Raw genomic sequence first — 22,466 nt, 5'->3', positions numbered from 1 at the left:
TATCAGGATGATACTCCTTTGTAAAGCTTGATTTGTTTTATCTAATCCAGGGCCATTGTCATAGATCAAATTTGTCCTTGACCTTAGGACTCAAATGACTTTGAAATTTGACCCAATGACCTTGATCTTTGGTCAGCTGACATCTTGTTTAATCCCAACAACTTTTCTTAATAATGTTATAATAAAATGTTATCTGTGAAAAGCTATAGAATTTTACCTTGACCTTTGACCGAGTGACCTTGACCCGTGGTCAGTTGACTCTATGTTTATTTCTGACCAACTTTGTCATAACAAAATGTTCACCAGTGAAGATACAAAATTTCATGACCATGACCTTTGACCTTGACCACTGATCAAATGACTTGTTTAATTCCAGAGCAAGGTTTGTACAAAATTGGTTTCCCTTCACCCAAAGATGCTGCAGACCAAATATGTACCTTTCATTCCCCTATAAGGCCCCACCCTTCACAGCCCTGGGGAGGCCAGAAGCATCGTTTATACAAAATCAATCCCCCTTCATCCAAGGATGCTGCAGACCAAATATGGATCAAATCCTATTATTCCTACAGGAAAAGAATGATTTTAAAGAATTTGCTATATTTCCCCTATATGGCCCGACACCTCAGGCCAGACCTATTGTTTATACAAAATCAGTCCCCTTCACCAAAGGATACTTCTGGCAAAAAAGGACCAAATCTTTTCATTCTTACAGAAGAAGGATTTTTAAGAATTTGCTATATTTTCCCATATTTTGCCCCATCCCTCAGGCCCCATTGTTTATATATAATTGGTTCCCCTACACCCAGGGATGCTTCAGACCAAATTTGGACCAAATCCTTTCTTCCCACAGAAGAAGGATTTTAAAGAGTTTGCTATATTTCCCTTTATGGGGTCTTGTCCCTCAGGCCCCTGGGGGTCCAAACCCACCATTTATACAAAATTGGATCCTTTTCAACCCAGGATGCTTCAGACCCCTTTAGGCCAGGTGAGCTAATAACTAAAACTTGTCTATAAGGCCACATGTATATGATAAATGCCTCTCTATAAGGCCATGTGTATATAATAAATACCTGTCTGTAATGCCAAATTTATATAATAAATACTTGTCTATAAGGCCACGTGTATAATAATAAATACCTGTCTATAAGGCCACGCGTATATAATAAATACCTGTCTATAAGGTCATGTGTATATAATAAATACTGTCTATAAGGCCATGTGTATATAATAAATACCTGTCTATAAGGCCACGTGTATATAATAAATACCTGTCTATAAGGCCACATTTATATAATAAATACCTGTCTATAAGGCCATGTGTATAAGATAAATGCCTCTCTATAAGGCCATGTGTATATAATAAATACCTGTCTATAAGGCCACGCGTATATAATAAATACCTGTCTATAAGGCCACATTTATATAATAAATACCTGTCTATAAGGCCATGTGTATAAGATAAATGCCTCTCTATAAGGCCATGTGTATATAATAAATACCTGTCTATAAGGCCACGCGTATATAATAAATACCTGTCTATAAGGTCATGTGTATATAATAAATACCTGTCTATAAGGCCACGTGTATATAATAAATACCTGTCTATAAGGCCACATTTATATAATAAATACCTGTCTATAAGGCCATGTGTATAAGATAAATGCCTCTCTATAAGGCCATGTGTATATAATAAATACCTGTCTATAAGGTCACGCGTATATAATAAATACCTGTCTATAAGGCCACATTTATATAATAAATACCTGTCTATAAGGCCATGTGTATAAGATAAATACCTGTCTATAAGGCCATGTGTATGTAATAAATACCTGTCTATAAGGCCATGTGTATATAATAAATACCTGTCTATAAGGCCATGTGTATATAATAAATACCTGTCTATAAGGCCACATTTATATAATAAATACCTGTCTATAAGGCCACGCGTATATAATAAATACCTGTCTATAAGGCCACATTTATATAATAAATACCTGTCTATAAGGCCATGTGTATAAGATAAATACCTGTCTATAAGGCCATGTGTATGTAATAAATACCTGTCTATAAGGCCATGTGTATATAATAAATACCTGTCTATAAGGCCATGTGTATATAATAAATACCTGTCTATAAAGCCACGTGTATATAATAAATACCTGTCTATAAGGCCACGTGTATATAATAAATACCTGTCTATAAGGCCACGTGTATATAATAAATACCTGTCTATAAGGCCACGTGTATAATAATAAATACCTGTCTATAAGGCCACGTGTATATAATAAATACCTGTCTATAAGGCCATGTGTATATAATAAATACCTGTCTATAAGGCCACGTGTATATAATAAATACCTGTCTATAAGGCCACGTGTATATAATAAATACCTGTCTATAAGGCCACATGTATATAATAAATACCTGTCTATAAGGCCACGTGTATATAATAAATACCTGTCTATAAGGCCACATGTATATAATAAATACCTGTCTATAAGGCCATGTGTATATAATAAATACCTGTCTGTAAGACCACGTGTATAATAATAAATACCTGTCTATAAGGCCATGTGTATATAATAAATACCTGTCTATAAGGCCATGTGTATAATAAATACCTGTCTATAAGGCCACGTGTATATAATAAATACCTGTCTATAAGGCCACGTGTATATAATAAATATCTGTCTATAAGGCCACATGTATATAATCAATACCTGTCTATAAGGCCACATGTATATAATAAATACCTGTCTATAAGGCCATGTGTATATAATAAATACCTGTCTATAAGGCCACGTGTATATAATAAATACCTGTCTATAAGGCCATGTGTATATAATTAATACCTGTCTATAAGGCCACATGTATATAATAAATATCTGTCTGTAAGACCACATGTATATAATAAATACCTGTCTATAAGGCCACGTCTATATAATAAATACCTGTCTATAAGGCCATGTGTATATAATAAATACCTGTCTATAAGGCCATGTGTATATAATAAATACCTGTCTATAAGGCCACATGTATATAATAAATACCTGTCTATAAGGCCACATGTATATAATCAATACCTGTCTATAAGGCCACATGTATATAATAAATACCTGTCTATAAGGCCATGTGTATATAATAAATACCTGTCTATAAGGCCACGTGTATATAATAAATACCTGTCTATAAGGCCATGTGTATATAATTAATACCTGTCTATAAGGCCACATGTATATAATAAATATCTGTCTGTAAGACCACATGTATATAATAAATACCTGTCTATAAGGCCACGTCTATATAATAAATACCTGTCTATAAGGCCATGTGTATATAATAAATACCTGTCTATAAGGCCATGTGTATATAATAAATACCTGTCTATAAGGCCACATGTATATAATAAATACCTGTCTATAAGGCCACATGTATATAATAAATACCTGTCTATAAGGCCACGTGTATATAATAAATACCTGTCTATAAGGCCATGTGTATATAATAAATACCTGTCTATAAGGCCATGTGTATATAATAAATACCTGTCTATAAGGCCACATGTATATAATAAATACCTGTCTATAAGGCCACGTGTATATAATAAATACCTGTCTATAAGGCCAGGTGTATATAATAAATACCTGTCTATAAGGCCACATGTATAACAAATACCTGTCTATAAGGCCATGTACCGTATTTATTCTAATAAACGCCCCGGGGGCGTGAAATTTTTCCAAGGGGGGGCGTTTAATGGAGATCAAAATTTCAGTGTCGGTAAGTTGTGAGATCTGTTGTATGTACCCATTTCACACCATGAAACATATAGTGGTACTGTGTATATAGTTACTGAAACTTTGTTTTGTGGTTTGTGTTAGTTTTATGTTGGATATCCTTTAAATAATTACCTCTGGACACACGTGGATGGATATATAACTGTGCCACGGTAAGTTCTTTTTCTCGAATTGAGGAATTTTTCTTTCCAAAAAAAGGGGGGGGGGGGGGGGGGGGGGCGTTTATTAGAATAAATACGGTATATATAATAAATACCTGTCTATAAGGCCACACCTATTTCAAATCCCAATAAACATAATCTATCGTATGATTCTCTATAAAAAGGCCAACTGCCTATAAAGGCCACTTTTCCCCTTAAGTGAAAGGTAGAATTGTATATAAATATACAATGTTTTCTAAGCAAGCTACATGCCAAATTGTCCTCTACCCACATTCCTTGAGAAAATATATTTGTTTCAAATTTTGACCACTTGAGACAAGCGATCTTGTCGATGTGTCACGGTACTGGTCATTCTTAACACCCACACCCTCTGTTTTTACACCTGTCACATGGTCGTACTGGTCAAATAACATTGATTTTTATTTCTTGTCTAATTTGGTTATCACAAAGTCATTGATTACTTTTCCATTGACCAGTTCTGCCTCAGTTGGACCAATTTTATTCTGTAGCAGGACGAATAATTGGCGCAATAATGAGTTTTTCTACTCTGCTTCATTAAACAAATACAATATTTACACAGAAAACTATACCATAACAGTCCTATATGTCTGTAAAGCACACACCAGGGTCTTAACTACATGTATTTACATGATCTATAATAAGGAAAATTCCCATCAGCCTTAGCTAGGTGATGCGTATTCCAATCTTTTACACCTTTTGGTTATGAAACAATTTTTGCTACAGCTCTCAGTAATTATGAGTGATTGAAAGCAAGAATCGAATGTTGTATATTTTTAAAACAATTACATAACAATATCATCACCCTCCATAAACTTGAGATTAATTTTTTTTTTTTTTTTTTTAATTTGAAGCAATGAATAATAAATTGCATCCCAAGGAAACTGAATGTAATTTTCAGTGTTATAAGTGATCATTATTGATTTTTGTTTTTTTTCCGACTTTATTTATTTTACAACAATTGTAAAGCAACAAGAGGCCCATGGGGCCTGTATCGCTCACCTGGTTGGATTTGACCAAATGTCAAAATAATGTTCATGTTAAAATTGTTAATACACATACTCTCTAAGGGACTGAAAGACCCTATGGATTATTTTTACAAACTAATTGTGTTCGAAGAAACTAAGTCCCTTAGGGTGGGGAAAGACTCTTGAGCCTATTTTTACATCAGAATTGTGTTTATCCCTTAATGTCCAACGATGTTATACATAGTTATGGGATGGAGGGTCACAGTAACCATTTATGCAAAATCTGTTCCCCTTTCACCAAGGATGTTTCTGACCAAATTGGGTTCAAATCCATTTAAAACTTTATGACTAGGAGCGATATAAAGACAGATCTCTATTTCCCCTATTTGGCCCCACCCTTCAGGCCCCTTGGGGGTCAGAGTCAATATTTACATAAACTTTCTTTCCCCTCTTCCCCCAAGGATATTCCAGACCAAATTTGGTTCAAATCCATACATAACTTTATGATAAATAGCGATTCATAGGATAAACCTCTATTTTCCTTTTTGGGCCCCGCCCCTAATGCCCCTGGGGGTTCAGAGTAAAAATTTATCCAAACACGGTTCCCCTTCTCCCAAGGATGTTCCTGACCAAATTTGGTTCAAATTCATTCATAACTTTACGACTAGTAGCAATTTAAAGGATTAACCCCTATTTCCCCTCTTAGACTCCGCCCCTCAGGCCCCTGGGGGTTCAGAGTAAAATTTATACAAACTCTGTTCCCCTCCCCCAAGGATGTTCCTGACCAAATTTGGTTCTAATTCATTCATAACTTTATGACTTGTAGCGATTTAAAGACTAATCTCTATTTCCCCTATCTGGCCCCGCCTCTCAGGCCCCTGGGGGTTCAGAGTAAAAATTTATACAAACTCTGTTCCCCCTTCTCCCAAGGATGTTCCTGACCAAATTTGATTCTAATTCATTCATAACTTTATGACTAGTAGTGATTTAAAAGATTAACCCTATTTCCCCTATTGGGCCCGGCCCCTCAGGCCCCTGGGGGTTCAGAGTAAAAATTTATACAAACTCTGTTCCCCTTCCCCCAAGGATATTCCTGACCAAATCTAGTTAAAATCCATTAAAAACTTTATGACGAGAAGCAATTTAAAGACTAATCTTTATTTCCCCTATTTGGCCCCGTCCCTCAGGCCCCTGGGGATTCAGAGTAAAAATTTATACAAACTCTGTTCCCCTTCTCCCAAGAATGTTCCTGACCAAATTTGGTTTAAATTCATTTATAACTTTATGACTATTATTTAAAGGATTTAAAGGATTAACCCTATTTCCCCTATTGGGCCCCGCCTGTCAGGCCATTGGGGGCCAGACCAACCGTTTATACAAAATTGGTTCCTCTTCACCCAAGGATGTTTCAGACCAAATATGGATCAAATCCTTTTATTCCTACGGAACAAAGAAGGATTTCAAAGAATTTGCTTTATTTCCCCTATTGGGCCCCGCCCCTCAGGCCCGTGGGAGGCCGGACCCACCGTTTATACAAAATTGGTTCCCCTTCACCCAAGGATGCTTCAGACCAAACATGGATAAAATCCCTTTATTCCTACAGAAGAAGAAGGATTTTAAAGAATATGCTATATTCCCCTATTGGGCCCCACCCCCCAGGCCTCTGGGGGGCCAGACCCACCGTTTATACAAAATTGGTTCCCCTTCACCCAAGGATACTTCAGACCAAATATGAATCAAATCCCTTCATTTCTACAGAAGAAGAAGGATTTTAAAGAATTTGCTATATTTCCCTATTGGGCCCCGCCCCTAAGGCCCCTGGGGGGCCAGACCCACCGTTTATACAAAATTGGTTCCCCTTCACCCAAGGATGCTTCAGACTAAATATGAATCAAATCCCTTCATTTCTACAGAAGAAGAAGGATTTTAAAGAATTTACTATATTTCCCCTATTGGGTCCCGCCCCTAAGGCCCTTGGGGGGGCCAGACCCACCGTTTATACAAAATTGGTTCCCCTTCACCCAAGGATGCTTCAGACCAAATATGAATCAAATCCCTTCATTTCTACAGAAGAAGAAGGATTTTAAAGAATTTGCTATATTTCCCCAATTGGGCCCCGTTCCTAACGTCCCTGGGGGGCCAGACCCACCGTTTATACAAAATTGGTTCCCCTTCACCCAAGGATGCTTCAGACCAAATATGAATCACATCCCTTCATTTCTACAGAAGAAGAAGGATTTTAAAGAATTTGCTATATTTCCCCTATTGGGGCCCGCCCCTAAGGTCCCTGGGGGGCCAGACCCACCGTTTATACAAAATTGGTTCCCCTTCACCCAAGGATGCTTCAAAATAAATATGAATCAAATCCCTTCATTTCTACAGAAGAAGAAGGATTTTAAAGAATTTACTATATTTCCCCTATTGGGCCCCGCCCCTAAGGCCCCTGGGGGGCCAGACCCACCGTTTATACAAAATTGGTTCATCTTCACCCAAGGATGCTTCAGACCAAATTTGGTCAAAACCCACAGAGTAGTTTAGGACTAGTAGCGATTTAAAGGAAAAGTTGACGGACGGACGACGGACGACGGACGCTGCGCCATGCCATAAGCTCACCGGCCCTTCGGGCCAGGTGAGCTAATAATCAACCTAAAAATGAATCAAGCTTGTTGGCCCAGATGGAAGCATGCAAGGGTCTTACTGTGAGTGATTTGGTTTATTTGGTTTATTTTGTTTAACGTCCCATTAACAGCCAGGGTCATTTGAGGAAGTGCCAGGTTTGGAGGTGGAGGAAAGTCCGAGTACTCGAACTCGCAACCCAGAGGTGGAGGGCTAGTGTTAAAGTGTCGGGACACCTTAACCGCTTGGCCATCGCGGCCCCTACTGTGGGTGATAACCGGAGGACCCAGAGAAAACCCATGTGGTCTCAGGCAGGTGACCACATACTTTATCACATTCAATCGGGGAATCGAACCCCGGCCGCCTCGATGAAAGGCAAGTGTGTTGCCAGTTTGCCCCTTGTCACCCTATCATGATTAGGACACTGTTATTACCTTTTCATTTATTGGTGTTAATTAGATACATTTTTATAGCGTTGATGCCATTTTATGCATTTTTTTGAGATCAGCATCTTTAAAGTTGATTGTGTAATCTGAGAATACCTAGATAGTACTTACGCTGACAGAGATGACCGGCCCCACTTTGTACAGAACGTAGCGGTCAGATCCTCCGGCCACATTACACAATGTCTGACCAGCGGTCATCTTGTAGTTAAGTTCATTCACTAGTTGAAATGCAAATTTCTCCATTCGGCTCGGTGATCCACCAAAACACACAAACTACAAAAATTAAAGAGAAATGTTCACAACGAAATCACACAAAATTGACTTCAGACTCAAATAAAGCAATGATTCGATCAGGTTATAAAATAAAATTCAGCCAGCAGTTTAGGATTAAAATATTTGCAGAAAATTCCATTGAAATCAAAACATAAATTTAACAGTTCTTACTGCGTGAGCAATTTTTATTTATATGTCAGCTAGCAATGTCCAAGTCTTGATCATGTTGAAGCTTTATTGTTAAATCTTATGAAGGAATAGCCTTTTTGGCATCTTAATTTTGCTTTTAAGGGGATTAGGTTAAAATTATCATTTGTTAATGAGGTTAAAATTATCATTTGTTCTACTAATGTTATCTCGTACCTTGACATCAGAGAACATCTCTTTCAGGTCATGTGACTTATTTCCTAGGGCGATGTGATATAAGACATCCTCGTCCATACAACTCAGGTTTGAATTTCTCACAAATGATGGTTCCCTGCATAGAAATAAACAAATTATAACATAGTAAACTTTCAATGAAATATTTGGAGCACTTCAGGAGAAGTAGTTCAGATAAACCTTGGTGAGCACTTCAGGAGAAGTAGTTCAGATAAACCTTGGTGAGCACTTCAGGAGAAGTAGTTCAGATAAATCTTGGTGAGTACTTCAGGAGAAGTAGTCAAGATAAACCTTGGTGAGTACTTCAGGAGAAGTAGTCAAGATAAACCTTGGTGAGTACTTCAGGAGAAGTAGTCAAGATAAACCTTGGTGAGCACTTCAGGAGAAGTCAAGATAAATCTTGGTGAGCACTTCAGGAGAAGTAGTCAAGATAAACCTTGGTAACAGACAAACAGACAGACAGATGGTCCTTGTATATGCTGATTTATCTCCCCTTACTTTTACTTACCTCCCCTTATTTCTACTAAATACTAAAATGATTTCCAAGATGACCGAAAGTCAAAAGTTAAATTTCTTATGATGAATTTCTTACTGTCATGGTAGCATAATCTGTAATTATGTTATTAGTTTCCAGCTGCGTTTTGACAGTTAACTGTTGTCATGGTTACAAGTATGACATCAATAATGGCCACTGAACGGGTGTCCTTTACAGTTCTTTAAACCACAATTCTTTTTAGTTTAATTCAGAGAACAAATCATTACCCATAAAATATCTATAGCTGATTCAAGTGGTGAAGAGGCTGTCATTTCACATTCTATACCAGTGTGGGACATAAAAGCTATGAATGAAACACTTCTAGGATATCAGTTCAATCAAGCGAAACACATCTGATAAGTTAGTTCAGTCATGTGGAACACTTCCAATGAGTAAGTTCAGTCATGTGGAACGGCTTCTAGGGCGTAAAATAAGCATGAAAGCATTCTAGATTATTATTGCTCAATACACTGATTCTGCTGAATTCAGCTAAATTAAAGCATAATTTTTTAACACTATAAGTTCCTATATCGATCCACGGTAAATCATTTAACAGCATAAAAAAGAACATTTTAGTAAAAACAAAAAATTCACCAAACGCGTGATAACTGTTTGTTTTACATATCTATTGTTCATAATTTTAGGATTTTACAAATAACACACTTAATCTTGTTAAATAATGTTTCAACCAAAAAAAAAAAAAATTGTATTACTTCAAATAAATACTGGTTTGAGTTAAGTAAATATGGTGGCCCTCCAATTTTGACACTATATCAAACATTTACTACGATCAGAAATATTGAACTAAACATATGATTCTTTGTATTGGGTCTAAAGTAAATTAAGGCCAAAGTCTGTCTAAACACGATAGTACCCATATTAACCTTTATTTTGATTAGATTATAATTATTCACTATCGTCATCACTGTCAATTTCATGTTAAGCTTTCAGTTGTCATAAGCGCCAGTAACTATTTATTGAACAAACTCCGGGTCCATCGCTATCCATATATACCAGTACACATGGTTTTAGAGGATATATTTGAACTGCTAAGAGAAAAATAAAGAGATGGGAAATATTGATGGTACCTGTGCAATCATCAAAACCTTGTTAGCATAGAGAAGCAAGGCATATGTAATTATTGATGTTTGAGTAGGACCGGTTTCATAGCAATTGACATGGTGTATACATACAAAGTTGGTCACGGTATGATGTATATCCTTGTTCACTCAAGATCACAAGGATGAATTTATACCCAGTTCAAGCATCAACTCATGCATACCATATGAAGCTTGGAGTCAGATAGGTAGAATATGTCTGTGTTTATTCCTAGTTTTTCATCTTTTGACATACCAGACAATGGCTGTTTGACAGAATGTAAAACAAACACCACAGCATATTATCCTGAACGGGAGATGGAAAACTCATTCTGTGACTCGGAATATTCAATACAGAAATTAATAATGGATCTATGGTGAACGCCTTCAATCGAAAACTGAGTGATCGCTTGTGTCTTGTCTGTAAGTTTTATGGAATTCAGCAATGGCCAGAAGGACATAAAAATGCGGAGAGGACTCAGATTCGCCGTCACCCTGTGTGGTCAGAGTGCTTAAATCTTATTTTTTAATGAGTACTGGCATCTTTATGAGGGAAAATATGCAGGAATCCTTTATGAATGTATGAAAATGGCCAGGGAGATTGTTTTATCTCGTCACACAAAAACATCAAATGAGGTTCGTGGGACATTAGCAGGTAGATAAAGGATGGGACATACTATCACCGTGGCAACCAGCAACAAATCTGATAACGACACCGGTATTGTGATATTCTCTGTTGAACAAAAACCAGTGAACTGTATAGAGCTATGTGATAATGTTCCTCAAACGTTTACCTGATTTGTTACACCTTGATATAGAAAATTAACACGAAACGTGTAAATCAACTGTTCTCCAGCAGAGAAGATATTCAAGCCATAATGTTGCATGATTTTGATTGGCTGTTTGTCTGGTGTTGGGATCTAATAGAAAATTATGGACAAAATCTTCATATAAATAGTCTCTGGTCCACTGTGACTTTCGAGTGAAACTGTAATAAATGTATATACAACGTTATGACCATGTCGACGGCAAAAGTATCACCAGAGATTCAAATTACTGAGATATCAGACGAGGAAACAGAAAAATTAGAATCTTTGGACCTGATCGATAGTGATAGTTCCTCTCTACATTCGGCCATCATCAATAATGACCTTGAGGAGGTCATGTTCTTCATCAACAATGGAGGCAATATACACGAAAAAGTTAAAGGTAATTTCTCTGTAAATGCTGATGGTGGTGGTGGTGGTAGTGGTGGTGGAAAGCGCAAATCAAATGAAATTAATTATGCTGAGATGGATTATTATGGAGAATTTCCATTAGCTTTCGCCACATCTTATGCCACCGAGGAGATCTATGATTTTCTGATTGACCATGGTGCTGATCCGGATCTCCAAGATTCCTACGGAAATACCGTTCTCCATGTCGCAGTTGTTGCTGATCAAATTGAAATGTTTAAATACTGTGTGCGTCATCCGAAAAAACCTGCAAACACAGTTTCAAAAAACAAGGCGAATTTGACACCCCTTTCTCTTGCGTGCAAGCTTGGACGCCACGCCTTGTTCAAAGTGATGTTGGAAATGGGTAGTCTGGAGTTCTGGAGATACAGCAATACCACTTGCTCTGCGTATCCTCTGCTTGCTCTTGATTCTATTGGTCCTAGTGGCAACACAAACATGTATTCAGCACTCATTCTCATCATAAACGGTGAGACGGACGACCATCTTGAATTGCTTGAGGGGGGAGTAATGAGACAACTCCTTGATGAAAAATGGGAGCGTTATGCCAAAAAATGGTTCTTCCAGCGCCTTGTTATGGCTTTTATTCACCTCATTTTAGTTAGCGTTGCAGTATACACACGCCCCGAGGAAGGATTATTGAAAACACGGGGCGTGATAGACATCATACGATTTGTAAGTGAAATACTTGTGTGTATCGGCTGCGTTCTTATTCTGATTATAGACATCGGCGAAGTAGCCTCACAAGGATTTTGGGCATTTTTAAAGAACACGAGACATGCACCGGCACAAACTACATTTCTATTCGCTTGTCTTCTCATCATGTTGTGCATCCCACTACGTTTTACTGGGTACGAGACAGCAGAAAGTATACTTCTGATTATCGCGGTTCCTGGTTCGTGGTTTTATCTGCTGTTCTTTGCCAAAGGTTACCCACTCACAGGGCCAATGATAGTTATGACATACCAGATGCTTGCCACCGACATGGTAAAATTTGGAAGCATGTATGGAATTTTTCTCCTACTTTTCTCCCAAGTGTTTTATTTCCTGTTTCAGGGTTCGGTTGATATCAGTGCCGCAGACAATATATGGGAAACGTCCATGACACTGTTTCAGATGACTTTAGGTGAGTTTAAGTACGAAGAGTTTGAGAGAACAAAATATCCTCCATTGATCAAAATTGTTTTTGTTTTCTTCATGATCCTTGTACCAATACTTCTCCTAAATGTACTCATCGCCATGATGGGAAACACTTATCAACAGGTCGTCTCCAAGTCTGCAAAAGAATGGCGACGTCAGTGGGCCAAAATTGTTGTCGTACTGGAAAAAGGATTTACAAAAAAAAATTTGCTTAGATTCCAGATGGAATATTCAGTGAAAATTTCAGGGCAACCCCGCGTTGTTTTAGCGGATCTTTCCAAAAAAGACGGTGCCGTTGAACAGAGGGCATTAGTGGTCATCAAACAACAGAATCGAACGGTTGCTAGGAAACGAAAAGCAGCCATCAGTTTCTGGAGACGAGCCAATAAGCTCATCGTGGACCAAATACGGCAGCAAAAGAAAAATGGTGTTTCCGGACAACTCAATGTGAAACCATCTATTTCACGTCGTGTGTCAATGCTTTCCGACGATGAAGATAAGGGATTCACGAATATGCTTGAAAGACTGGCATGGGAGAAAGACATTGACCTCACAAAGGGTAAGGCCTTCATGACCAATCCAGATGGAATCGAAGGAATCAACTAAGACAAATGACTGAACGGTGTCTCCAAATGTATAAATATTTAAACTGTATTAGTTTCCAGTATATCGTTAATGTAATGGTAAGCTGAAATATATAAGCACGTACTAGAAAATAGATTATCAGATTCCGTCTGTGATATAGTGGAAGTGTGACAAGAAAATTTTGATCTCTTAAAAAATACAGATGTACCGGTAAATGTTCTTAAAACCAGTCTCTTAAATTTTCATGTATACAGAATTGACAAAATTTCATTATGTTCCAGCGTATGTTTTCAAAATGAAAATACCTGTATATTTTCACACAGAAACATCTGTACTATTGTAAATTTCTTATATGATAATAGGTAAAATTGTCAAAGGAAAATTTTGACTTTTTTTGCGATTTAAATGTTCCAAATTTATCAAAATGTTGAAGCAGAATAATGTATAATTACAAAATGGACCATGATTTTCTTGATTAGCATATTTATCCTCAGAGAAGCCCCCATTCATATTGTAAAAGTTTCGTACAGGTTTTAAAATTTGGCGAGGGATTATTAAAATTTTGTGAACCATTTTAGCTGCAGTTATTGTACTAAATGTATTTTGAAATTGGTGACTCTGCTAAAATGAAGCAGAGGTCTTATTTGTGGGTATGGGTAAATTTTTTCATGATTTGATATCCGATCTTGAAAAATTAAGCCCCTTACAAAATACCATCCTTAACACAAATGATGAACTTGCTTTCAGGAGATGTACGGCTATTGACATCTAATCATTACAGGCTCTTAATTACAATATAAATCATTCTACATCTAACACTACACATTTACTCTGAGAGTATAGATCCATTTGCTGTTGTCTGTTTGAATAATTCAGTGAAATTGTGTCGCGAACTGGTACGGCTAAACGACAAATTAATGTTCCTATAGAAAGTTTGTTGGGACAACCGATGTTTTCTGTGGATGAATTTCCCCGATGACTGTTAACAAGTAGATAATAGATATTTTAGAAGGTAGTGCAGATTTTTAACATCATTTAGGGCAGTTTGAGTGCATTTCCTTGCTAATTACATACATATTTTCGTTAAAACTACCGAACATCATATTTTGTGCAGTGTTAGTTTAAGCAACACAAATTTTAGCCATGTTATGTTGAAAAGTAAAATTGTTTTTAGATAGAAGAAAACTGTATTCCATCACCTGAATAATGTAATAACTACACGTTTATAATCATTTCCTCATTTTTTTTAATCTTTAACTACACATCTCTAATCATTTCCTCATTTTTTAAATCTCTAACTACACGTTTCTAATTATTTCCTCAATTTTTAAATCTCTCAGTTTAATTTTATCTAAACAAACCTATATTCATTCCGAAGAATATTTTCCAGTAGAAGCCAAATTCCTCGAAAGCAAATTAAAATATTTGTTTCGCCCTTTTTTTTTTAATTCAGGGATGCTTATCCATTGTTTTTGTTCGGATAAGATCCTTTTTTATAGATGAGGCAGAACACATTAGTTTGGTGATGATGCTGGTCCATGTTGCATGGAAACATCAGTCCATGTTCGGGAGATAAGTCTGTCCCTGAACAGAATTAGTATTATTCTATTGTTTTAATGATTAGAATGTAATAGTTGTAATATAGTACAAATAAAAACACAATTAACTGACACACCATCTAAGAGTTGTCTATCTGTAGTTTTGGTCCGTAGTATATTTAACCTGTAATAATATAAGCCCACAGGGCTTTCCCTCACAGTAGGGAGGGGTTTACTCCAACTAGGGGCCTAAAACAGAAATTTAGACTCACAGGACATGATATTGTATAACAATGACATAGCATTTGTTAATAGCTTTGACTGAGGCAGGCATGGATATAATCAAAAAATTATAATCGGATAAATCCGGTAAATTCCTATAGATTAAATCATCATTACACTGAAAATGTCATTTGAATCCTTACAGCAACATTTAATTAAGATGTTTCAGCAGTTAATTGTAAGAATATAAAACTTTTTTAAATTTTGTTTTCTGAAATATATTTTGTTAACAACAACAATATAAAACACTGTCAACACATACCCCCTCAGCTGAGTGATACAGACTGTATTTGATATTACAGGCCACACATGCCACTCAGCTGAGTGATACAGACTGTATTTGATATTACAGGCCACACATGCCACTCAGCTGAGTGATACAGACTGTATTTGATATTACAGGCCACACATGCCACTCAGCTGAGTGATACAGACTGTATTTGATATTACAGGCCACACATGCCACTCAGCTGAGTGATACAGACTGTATTTGATATTACAGGCCACACATGCCACTCAGCTGAGTGATACAGACTGTATTTGATATTACAGGCCACACATACCACTCAGCTGAGTGATACAGACTGTATTTGATATTACAGGCCACACATGCCACTCAGCTGAGTGATAAAGACTGTATTTGATATTACAGGCCACACATGCCACTCAGCTGAGTGATACAGACTGTATTTGATATTACAGGCCACACATGCCACTCAGCTGAGTGATAAAGACTGTATTTGATATTACAGGCCACACATGCCACTCAGCTGAGTGATACAGACTGTATTTGATATTACAGGCCACACATGCCACTCAGCTGAGTGATACAGACTGTATTTGACACTATATAGAGGTGGTATAGAGTTTCATGTGCGTCTTCAAGGTCGAACACTTTGTTGAAGTAAGGAGGAATGTAGTGGAACTGAACTAGGCGAAACGCTGATGGCCAGGTAGCTCAAATGGTTAGAGCGTCCTTCTAAGAGTTTGGAGGTCCTGGGCTTGAGTCCCGTTCTGATCAGTTCATTTTCCCTCTCATGTTACATAATCAACTGTCTTCGGACATTGTGATCAGATGTAACATAGAGTCTTCACTGAGAACACCCGCCCTGATCGCAGAAAATAAATGAACATCCAAATACTCTATTGATATTGTTGTGTATGAAACCATAGCAGTTACACAAGTATATGTTTTTATTATCATGTTTTTCAATATGGAGTTCAACAGTTTTCTAAGATATGTGAACTTTATTGAGGAGAATGGAAAACACGCTTCTATACAGACCACATTTTCTTTTGTAAAATTATGAATTAGATAGAATATTATATCAGCCTTCATTCTGTTTCATAATTTCTAACATCATCACCGACTACACTTTTATGATGATATTTGTTGGAAATACTGTACACCAAATTCTTTGGTTTAAAATTTGAAAACGTGTGGAACAAATCTTGGTTAAATTAATACAGTTTGAATTGTGTGTTACATTTTGTATTTTAGTATTGTAAATATGGAAATCTATGTGAAGGGAAAATTAAGGCTAAATATCCGGAAGTCATTTGGCCGCAAAAATCCAGCCACACATATTATATTTGGTAATGTGTTTAGTATTTATGGAACAGATAAAAAGAAAAATTCACGGAAATAATTCCCAATTTATAGTTAGACATATCAAAATCATAAAATTAATTCCCAGTGGAGATAATGATGGAAAGAACATGAAATAACTAAATAATCCGAAGTAGCCAAGCTACCGTATCAACATATGGACCCTGGATACAGTAGAAAATGTTTAGATACCGGAAACCTGTCAGATACAAAACCCTACAACTTTTGTATACGATCTGTGTATACCTACGATTTGTTATGATGACAAGATCACCTTACATACATATTAAATGAGGTGTGCTAGCGATCCGTGTTAAATATTAAATACCAAGGAGGCCGAACATTGTACAGGAATACCTGTTATAATACATTAATTTTTTAACATAAAATAATCCTTGATCCCCAAGGTAATATGATATTAAACCCAGACATGAAACAAATTCTCAACCCACAGTCCATATAGGTATACTGTATATATATATTTTATATCAGAGAATTGTTCAATAAAGGGACATAACTCATACACCAGGCATTAAATCTGATGAAAATCAGCTAACATATATGCATTCATATAATGAAAATCAGCTGATATAGGCATTCATGTAATGAAAATCTGCTAATACAGACATTCATGTAATGAAAATCTGCTAATACAGACATTCATGTAATGAAAATCAGCTAACATAGGCATTCATGTGATGAAAATCAGCTGATATAGGCATTCATGTAATGAAAATCAGCTAACATAGGCATTCATGTAATGAAAATCAGCTAATATAGGCATTCATGTAATGAAAATCAGCTAACATAGGCATTCATGTAATGAAAATCAGCTGATATAGGCATTCATGTAATGAAAATCAGCTAACATAGGCATTCATGTAATGAAAATCAGCTAACATAGGCATTCATGTAATGAAAATCAGCTGATATAGGCATTCATGTAATGAAAATCAGCTAATATAGGCATTCATGTAATGAAAATCAGCTAATATAGGCATTCATGTAATGAAAATCAGCTAACATAGGCATTCATGTAATGAAAATCAGCTGATATAGGCATTCATGTAATGAAAATCAGCTAACATAGGCATTCATGTAATGAAAATCAGCTAACATAGGCATTCATGTAATGAAAATCAGCTGATATAGGCATTCATGTAATGAAAATCAGCTAATATAGGCATTCATGTAATGAAAATCAGCTAATATAGGCATTCATGTAATGAAAATCAGCTAACATAGGCATTCATGTAATGAAAATCAGCTAATATAGGCATTCATGTAATGAAAATCAGCTAACATAGGCATTCATGTAATGAAAATCAGCTAAAATAGGCATTAATGTAATGAAAATCAGCTGATATAGGCATTCATGTAATGAAAATCAGCTGATATAGGCTTTAAATCTGAAAATTTGCTAACATTGACCTTAAATCTGCCAACAAAGTCATTTTATTTGATAAACATTTTCTAACCAGGGGCAACTATTCTAAATATCCAAATCTAAGACAGAAATGACAAAAAGGTCCAATGGGCCTGTATTGCTGGTAAGCACATTTAATACATCTGTTTATCAAATAAACCTCATGTCAAAACAGATATCACCTGACTAACATCTCTTGGTATAAGGGAACTTGAATGATTAATTATTGAGGATAACAGGGGTTTAGGAGGCCGAGGGGAAACAACAGCTAGAAAATCTGCATAACAGAAAAGCATCAGATTGTCTTTCTTTGTCCTTTGTGATAATATGTTATTCATAAATTATAGATATATTTGTCATGTTGCAAAAGAAATTCTAAAGCACTTGACTGGCCAATCACCCAGTTGTGAATATTTAGATATTCTGATCCTTCATGGGGAAATATAAAGTCACGTTAAATTTGCGTGCAAAAAGTGATCACACAAACAGCAATGGTTGAATCTGTACAGTTCATCTGTAACACGACAGACAACATTTCTGCAAATTATAGGTATATTATTTCCAGCAAGAGGCCCATGGGCCTTAACGGTCATCTGACTCTAAAAACCCTTGTACTATTGTAGTATACATACTCAGCAGCAATTACCTGGTATGGTGGCACTGTTGGCCATCGCTGCCATCTTGGATTTCAGACTGAGCCAAAAAATAACAACACTTGGTCAGGACCTTCTCGGGATCATTTCAGGTAATATAGAGCTGAATCCCACAGGTGGAACTTCAGAAGAAATTTGAAATAGGTGTTGTTCATGAAAACCATGATTGCGCAATCATGTTACAATTAAATGGCTGTCGTGACTGCCATGTTAAAGTTTTTATGAAGCTGAAAAGTAATATTTGTTCCCCTTCCTTAACATCTTCACCAATTTCCAGCTCAATGACACTAGTGGAACTGGAGAAGTTTCAAGTATGTTTGCAAGATGGCTGCCATGGCGGCCATCTTGGATTTTAGATAGACCCGAAAAATAACAATACTTGGTCAGAACCATCTCAGGGATCATTTCAGGTAAGTTATAGCTGAATCCCACCGGCGGAACTTGAGAAGAACTTTCAAATGGTGTTGTTCAGGAAAATGATTGTGTAATCATGTTACAAAATGGCTGCCTTGGCTGCCATGTCAAAGTTTTTACAAAGCTGAAAAACAACACAATGTTGGCTCTCCTTCCTTAACATCCTCACATATATTGATATGCAAATGTACAACATACAAGTGTACGGGCGCTGAAAGACAGTTATAACTGAAAAAATATTGGGATGCAAGAATTACCTACCAGACAAATTATCCATCAAATTCAAATTGATGGCAGCAAATCAAATCAAATTATAAGTACATCAACATGCTATCATGTGTCAAGTGGGATACTCTTGAACTACATGTATCTGTATTATAAGTGAATGTCTGCTTAAAACTTAAAAATTAAAACTCATTTTCTGTCACCTTTTTACAATTGTAGAAAAAAATACATATCACTTAATTTTTAGTTTTCAAAGAGCAAAATGATTTCCAATAATATGTTCTTTAAAAGCCTTGTTGGGATTTTATTTTAGAGTTGACAGTGTTCAGACTGGATCAGCAAGCATGATGCCAAAGCCATGATACTAATCAAAGGGAGATAACACTGACAGATACAAGGCTGTGTCACTACACTTAGTTTCAGCAACATAATCTGCTCTATGGCGATATCCCACACAAAGTAATAAGTTGTGGGTATATTCTGCTAACAATGAGGTCACAATTACAACAATTCTTTGCTATTTCCCTGTTCCCATGGTAAGATCGTAGATACAATTTCACCTTTGCACCATGTTTTACCACTAAATGGATGTAGACCCTGCACCAACACCTCAAATTCGTTTATAACTTAAGATATAATGTCCTTACAGTTGGAGTCTAGGGGGACACCAACAGTCAGGGTCATATGAGGATGGGTGTCTAGGAGACACCAATAGTCAAGGTCATACGAGGATGGGTGTCTAGGGGACACCAACAGTCAGGGTCATATGAGGATGGGTGTCTAGGGGGACACCAACAGTCAGGGTCATATCAGGACTGGTATCGAGGGGGAAACCAACAGACAGGGTCATACGAGGATGGGTGTCTAGGAGACACCAATAGTCAAGGTCATACGAGGATGGGTGTCTAGGGAACACCAACAGACAGGGTCATATGAGGATGGGTGTCTAGGGAACACCAACAGACAGGGTCATATGAGGATGGGTGTCTAAGGGACACCAACAGTCACAGTCATATGAGGATGGGTGTCTGGGGGACACCAATAGTAAGGGTCATATGAGGACGGGTGTCTAGGGGGACACCAACAGTCACGGTCATATGAGGATGGGTGTCTAGGGGGATACCAACAGCCAAGGTCATATGAGGACTGGTGTCTAGGGGGACACCAATAGTCAAGGTCATATGAGGATGGGTGTCTAGGGGGACACCAATAGTCAAGGTCATATGAGGATGGGTGTCTAGAGAGACACTCAAGTCAAAGTCATGAGGATGGGTGTCTAGGAGGACACCAACAGTCAGGGTCATATGAGGATATGTGTCTGGGGGGACACCAGCAGTCAAGGTCATATGAGGATGGGTGTCTAGGAGGGACACCAACAGTCAGGGTCATATGAAGACAGGGGTCTAGGGGGGACACCAACAGTCAGGGTTGAATGATTACTGGTGTCTAGGTGGTCACCAACTGTCAGGGTTATATGAGGACGGGTGTCTAGGGGGACACCAACTGTCAGGGTTATATGAGGACGGGTGTCTAGGGGGACACCAACAGTCAGGGTTATATGAGAACGGGTGTCTAGGGGGACGCCAACAGTCAGGGTCATATGAGGATGGGTGTCTAGGGGGGACACCAACAGTCAGGGTTATATGAGAACGGGTGTCTAGGGGGGACGCCAACAGTCAGGGTCATATGAGGACGGGTGTCTAGGGTGACACCAACAGTCAGGGTCATATGAGGATGGGTGTCTAAGGGACACGAACAGTCAGGGTCATATGAGGACAGGTGTCAAGGAGACACCAACAGTCAGGGTCATATGAGGATGGGTGTCTAGGGGGACAACAGCAGTCAGGGTTATATGATGACGGGTGTCTAGGGGGACACCAACTGTCAGGGTTATATGATGACGGGTGTCTAGGGGGACGCCAACAGTCAGGGTCATATGAGGATGGGTGTCTAGGGGGACACCAATAGTCAAGGTCATACGAGGATGGGTGTCTAGGGGACACCAACAGTCAGGGTCATATGAGGATGGGTGTCTAGGTCTAGAGGGGGACACCAACAGTCAGGGTCATATGAGGATGGGTGTCTAGAGGGACACTAACAGTCAGGGTCATATGAGGACGGGTGTCTAAAGGAACACCAACAGTCAGGGTCATATGAGGATGGGTGTATTGGGGGACTTCAACAGTCAGGGTCATATGAGGATGGATGTTTAGGGGGACACCAACAGTCGGGGTCATATGAGGACTAGTGTCTAGGTGGTCACCAATAGTCAGGGTCATATGAGGATGGGTGTCTAGGGGGACACCAACAGTCAGGGTCATATGAGGATGGGTGTCTAGGGGACACCAACAGTCAGGGTCATATGGGGACGGGTATCTAGGGGACACCAATAGTCAAGGTCATATGAGGATGGGTGTCTAGGGGGACACAAAAGCCAGGGTCATATGAGGATGGGTGTCTAGGGGGACACCAACAGTCAGGGTCATATCAGGACTGGTATCGAGGGGGAAACCAACAGACAGGGTCATATGAGGATGGGTGTCTAGGGGGACACCAACAGTCAGGGTCATATGAGGATGGGTGTCTAGGGGGACACCAGCAGTCAGAGTCATATCAGGACTGGTATCGAGGGGGAAACCAACAGACAGGGTCATACGAGGATGGGTGTCTAGGGAACACCAACAGTCAGGGTCATATGAGGATCGGTGTCTAGGTGGTCACCAACAGTCAGAGTCATATGAAGATGGGTGTCTAGGGGAACACCACCAGTCAGGGTCATATGAGGATGGGTGTCTAGGGGGACACCAATAGTCAAGGTCACATGAGGATGGGTGTCTAGGGGGACACCACCAGTCAAGGTCATATGAAGATGGGTGTCTAGGGGAACACCACCAGTCAGGGTCATATGAGGATGGGTGTCTAGGGGGACACCAACAGTTAGGGTCATATGAGGATGGGTGTCTAGGGGGACACCAACAGTCAGGGTCTTATGAGGACAGGTGTCTAGGGGACACCAACAGTCAAGGTCATATGAGGACTGGTGTCTAGGGGGACACCAACAGTCAGGGTC

General features: G+C 38.2%; 2 protein-coding genes across 2 annotated transcripts in view; one reads left to right on the top strand and one right to left on the bottom strand.

The window, feature by feature from the left end:
- LOC117322277 (uridine phosphorylase 2-like) overlaps nucleotides 1-22,466 on the bottom strand; it is a 46,848-nt gene that overhangs the window by 21,703 nt on the left and 2,679 nt on the right. The window contains exons 2-3 of the mRNA XM_033877087.1: nucleotides 8,640-8,754; nucleotides 8,115-8,276 (exon numbers count right to left, since the gene is read on the bottom strand). Of these exons, the coding sequence (XP_033732978.1) occupies nucleotides 8,115-8,276; nucleotides 8,640-8,754 (277 nt within the window). The remainder of the gene's footprint in view (nucleotides 1-8,114; nucleotides 8,277-8,639; nucleotides 8,755-22,466) is intronic.
- LOC117322276 (transient receptor potential cation channel subfamily V member 6-like) lies at nucleotides 10,269-14,921 on the top strand. Its single transcript, XM_033877086.1, has one exon. The coding sequence runs from the start codon at nucleotides 11,303-11,305 to the stop codon at nucleotides 13,268-13,270; it is 1,968 nt and encodes a 655-aa protein (XP_033732977.1). The 5' UTR covers nucleotides 10,269-11,302; the 3' UTR covers nucleotides 13,271-14,921.

Source organism: Pecten maximus, chromosome 2 (genome assembly GCF_902652985.1).
Source record: "Pecten maximus chromosome 2, xPecMax1.1, whole genome shotgun sequence".
NCBI lineage: Eukaryota > Metazoa > Mollusca > Bivalvia > Pectinida > Pectinidae > Pecten > Pecten maximus.
This window is presented reverse-complemented; position numbering and strand designations above follow the sequence as displayed.

Bases quoted from the DNA above. Each gene is read 5' to 3' on its own strand.
- LOC117322276 (XM_033877086.1), top strand. From the start codon at position 11,303: ATGACCATGTCGACGGCAAAAGTATCACCAGAGATTCAAATTACTGAG.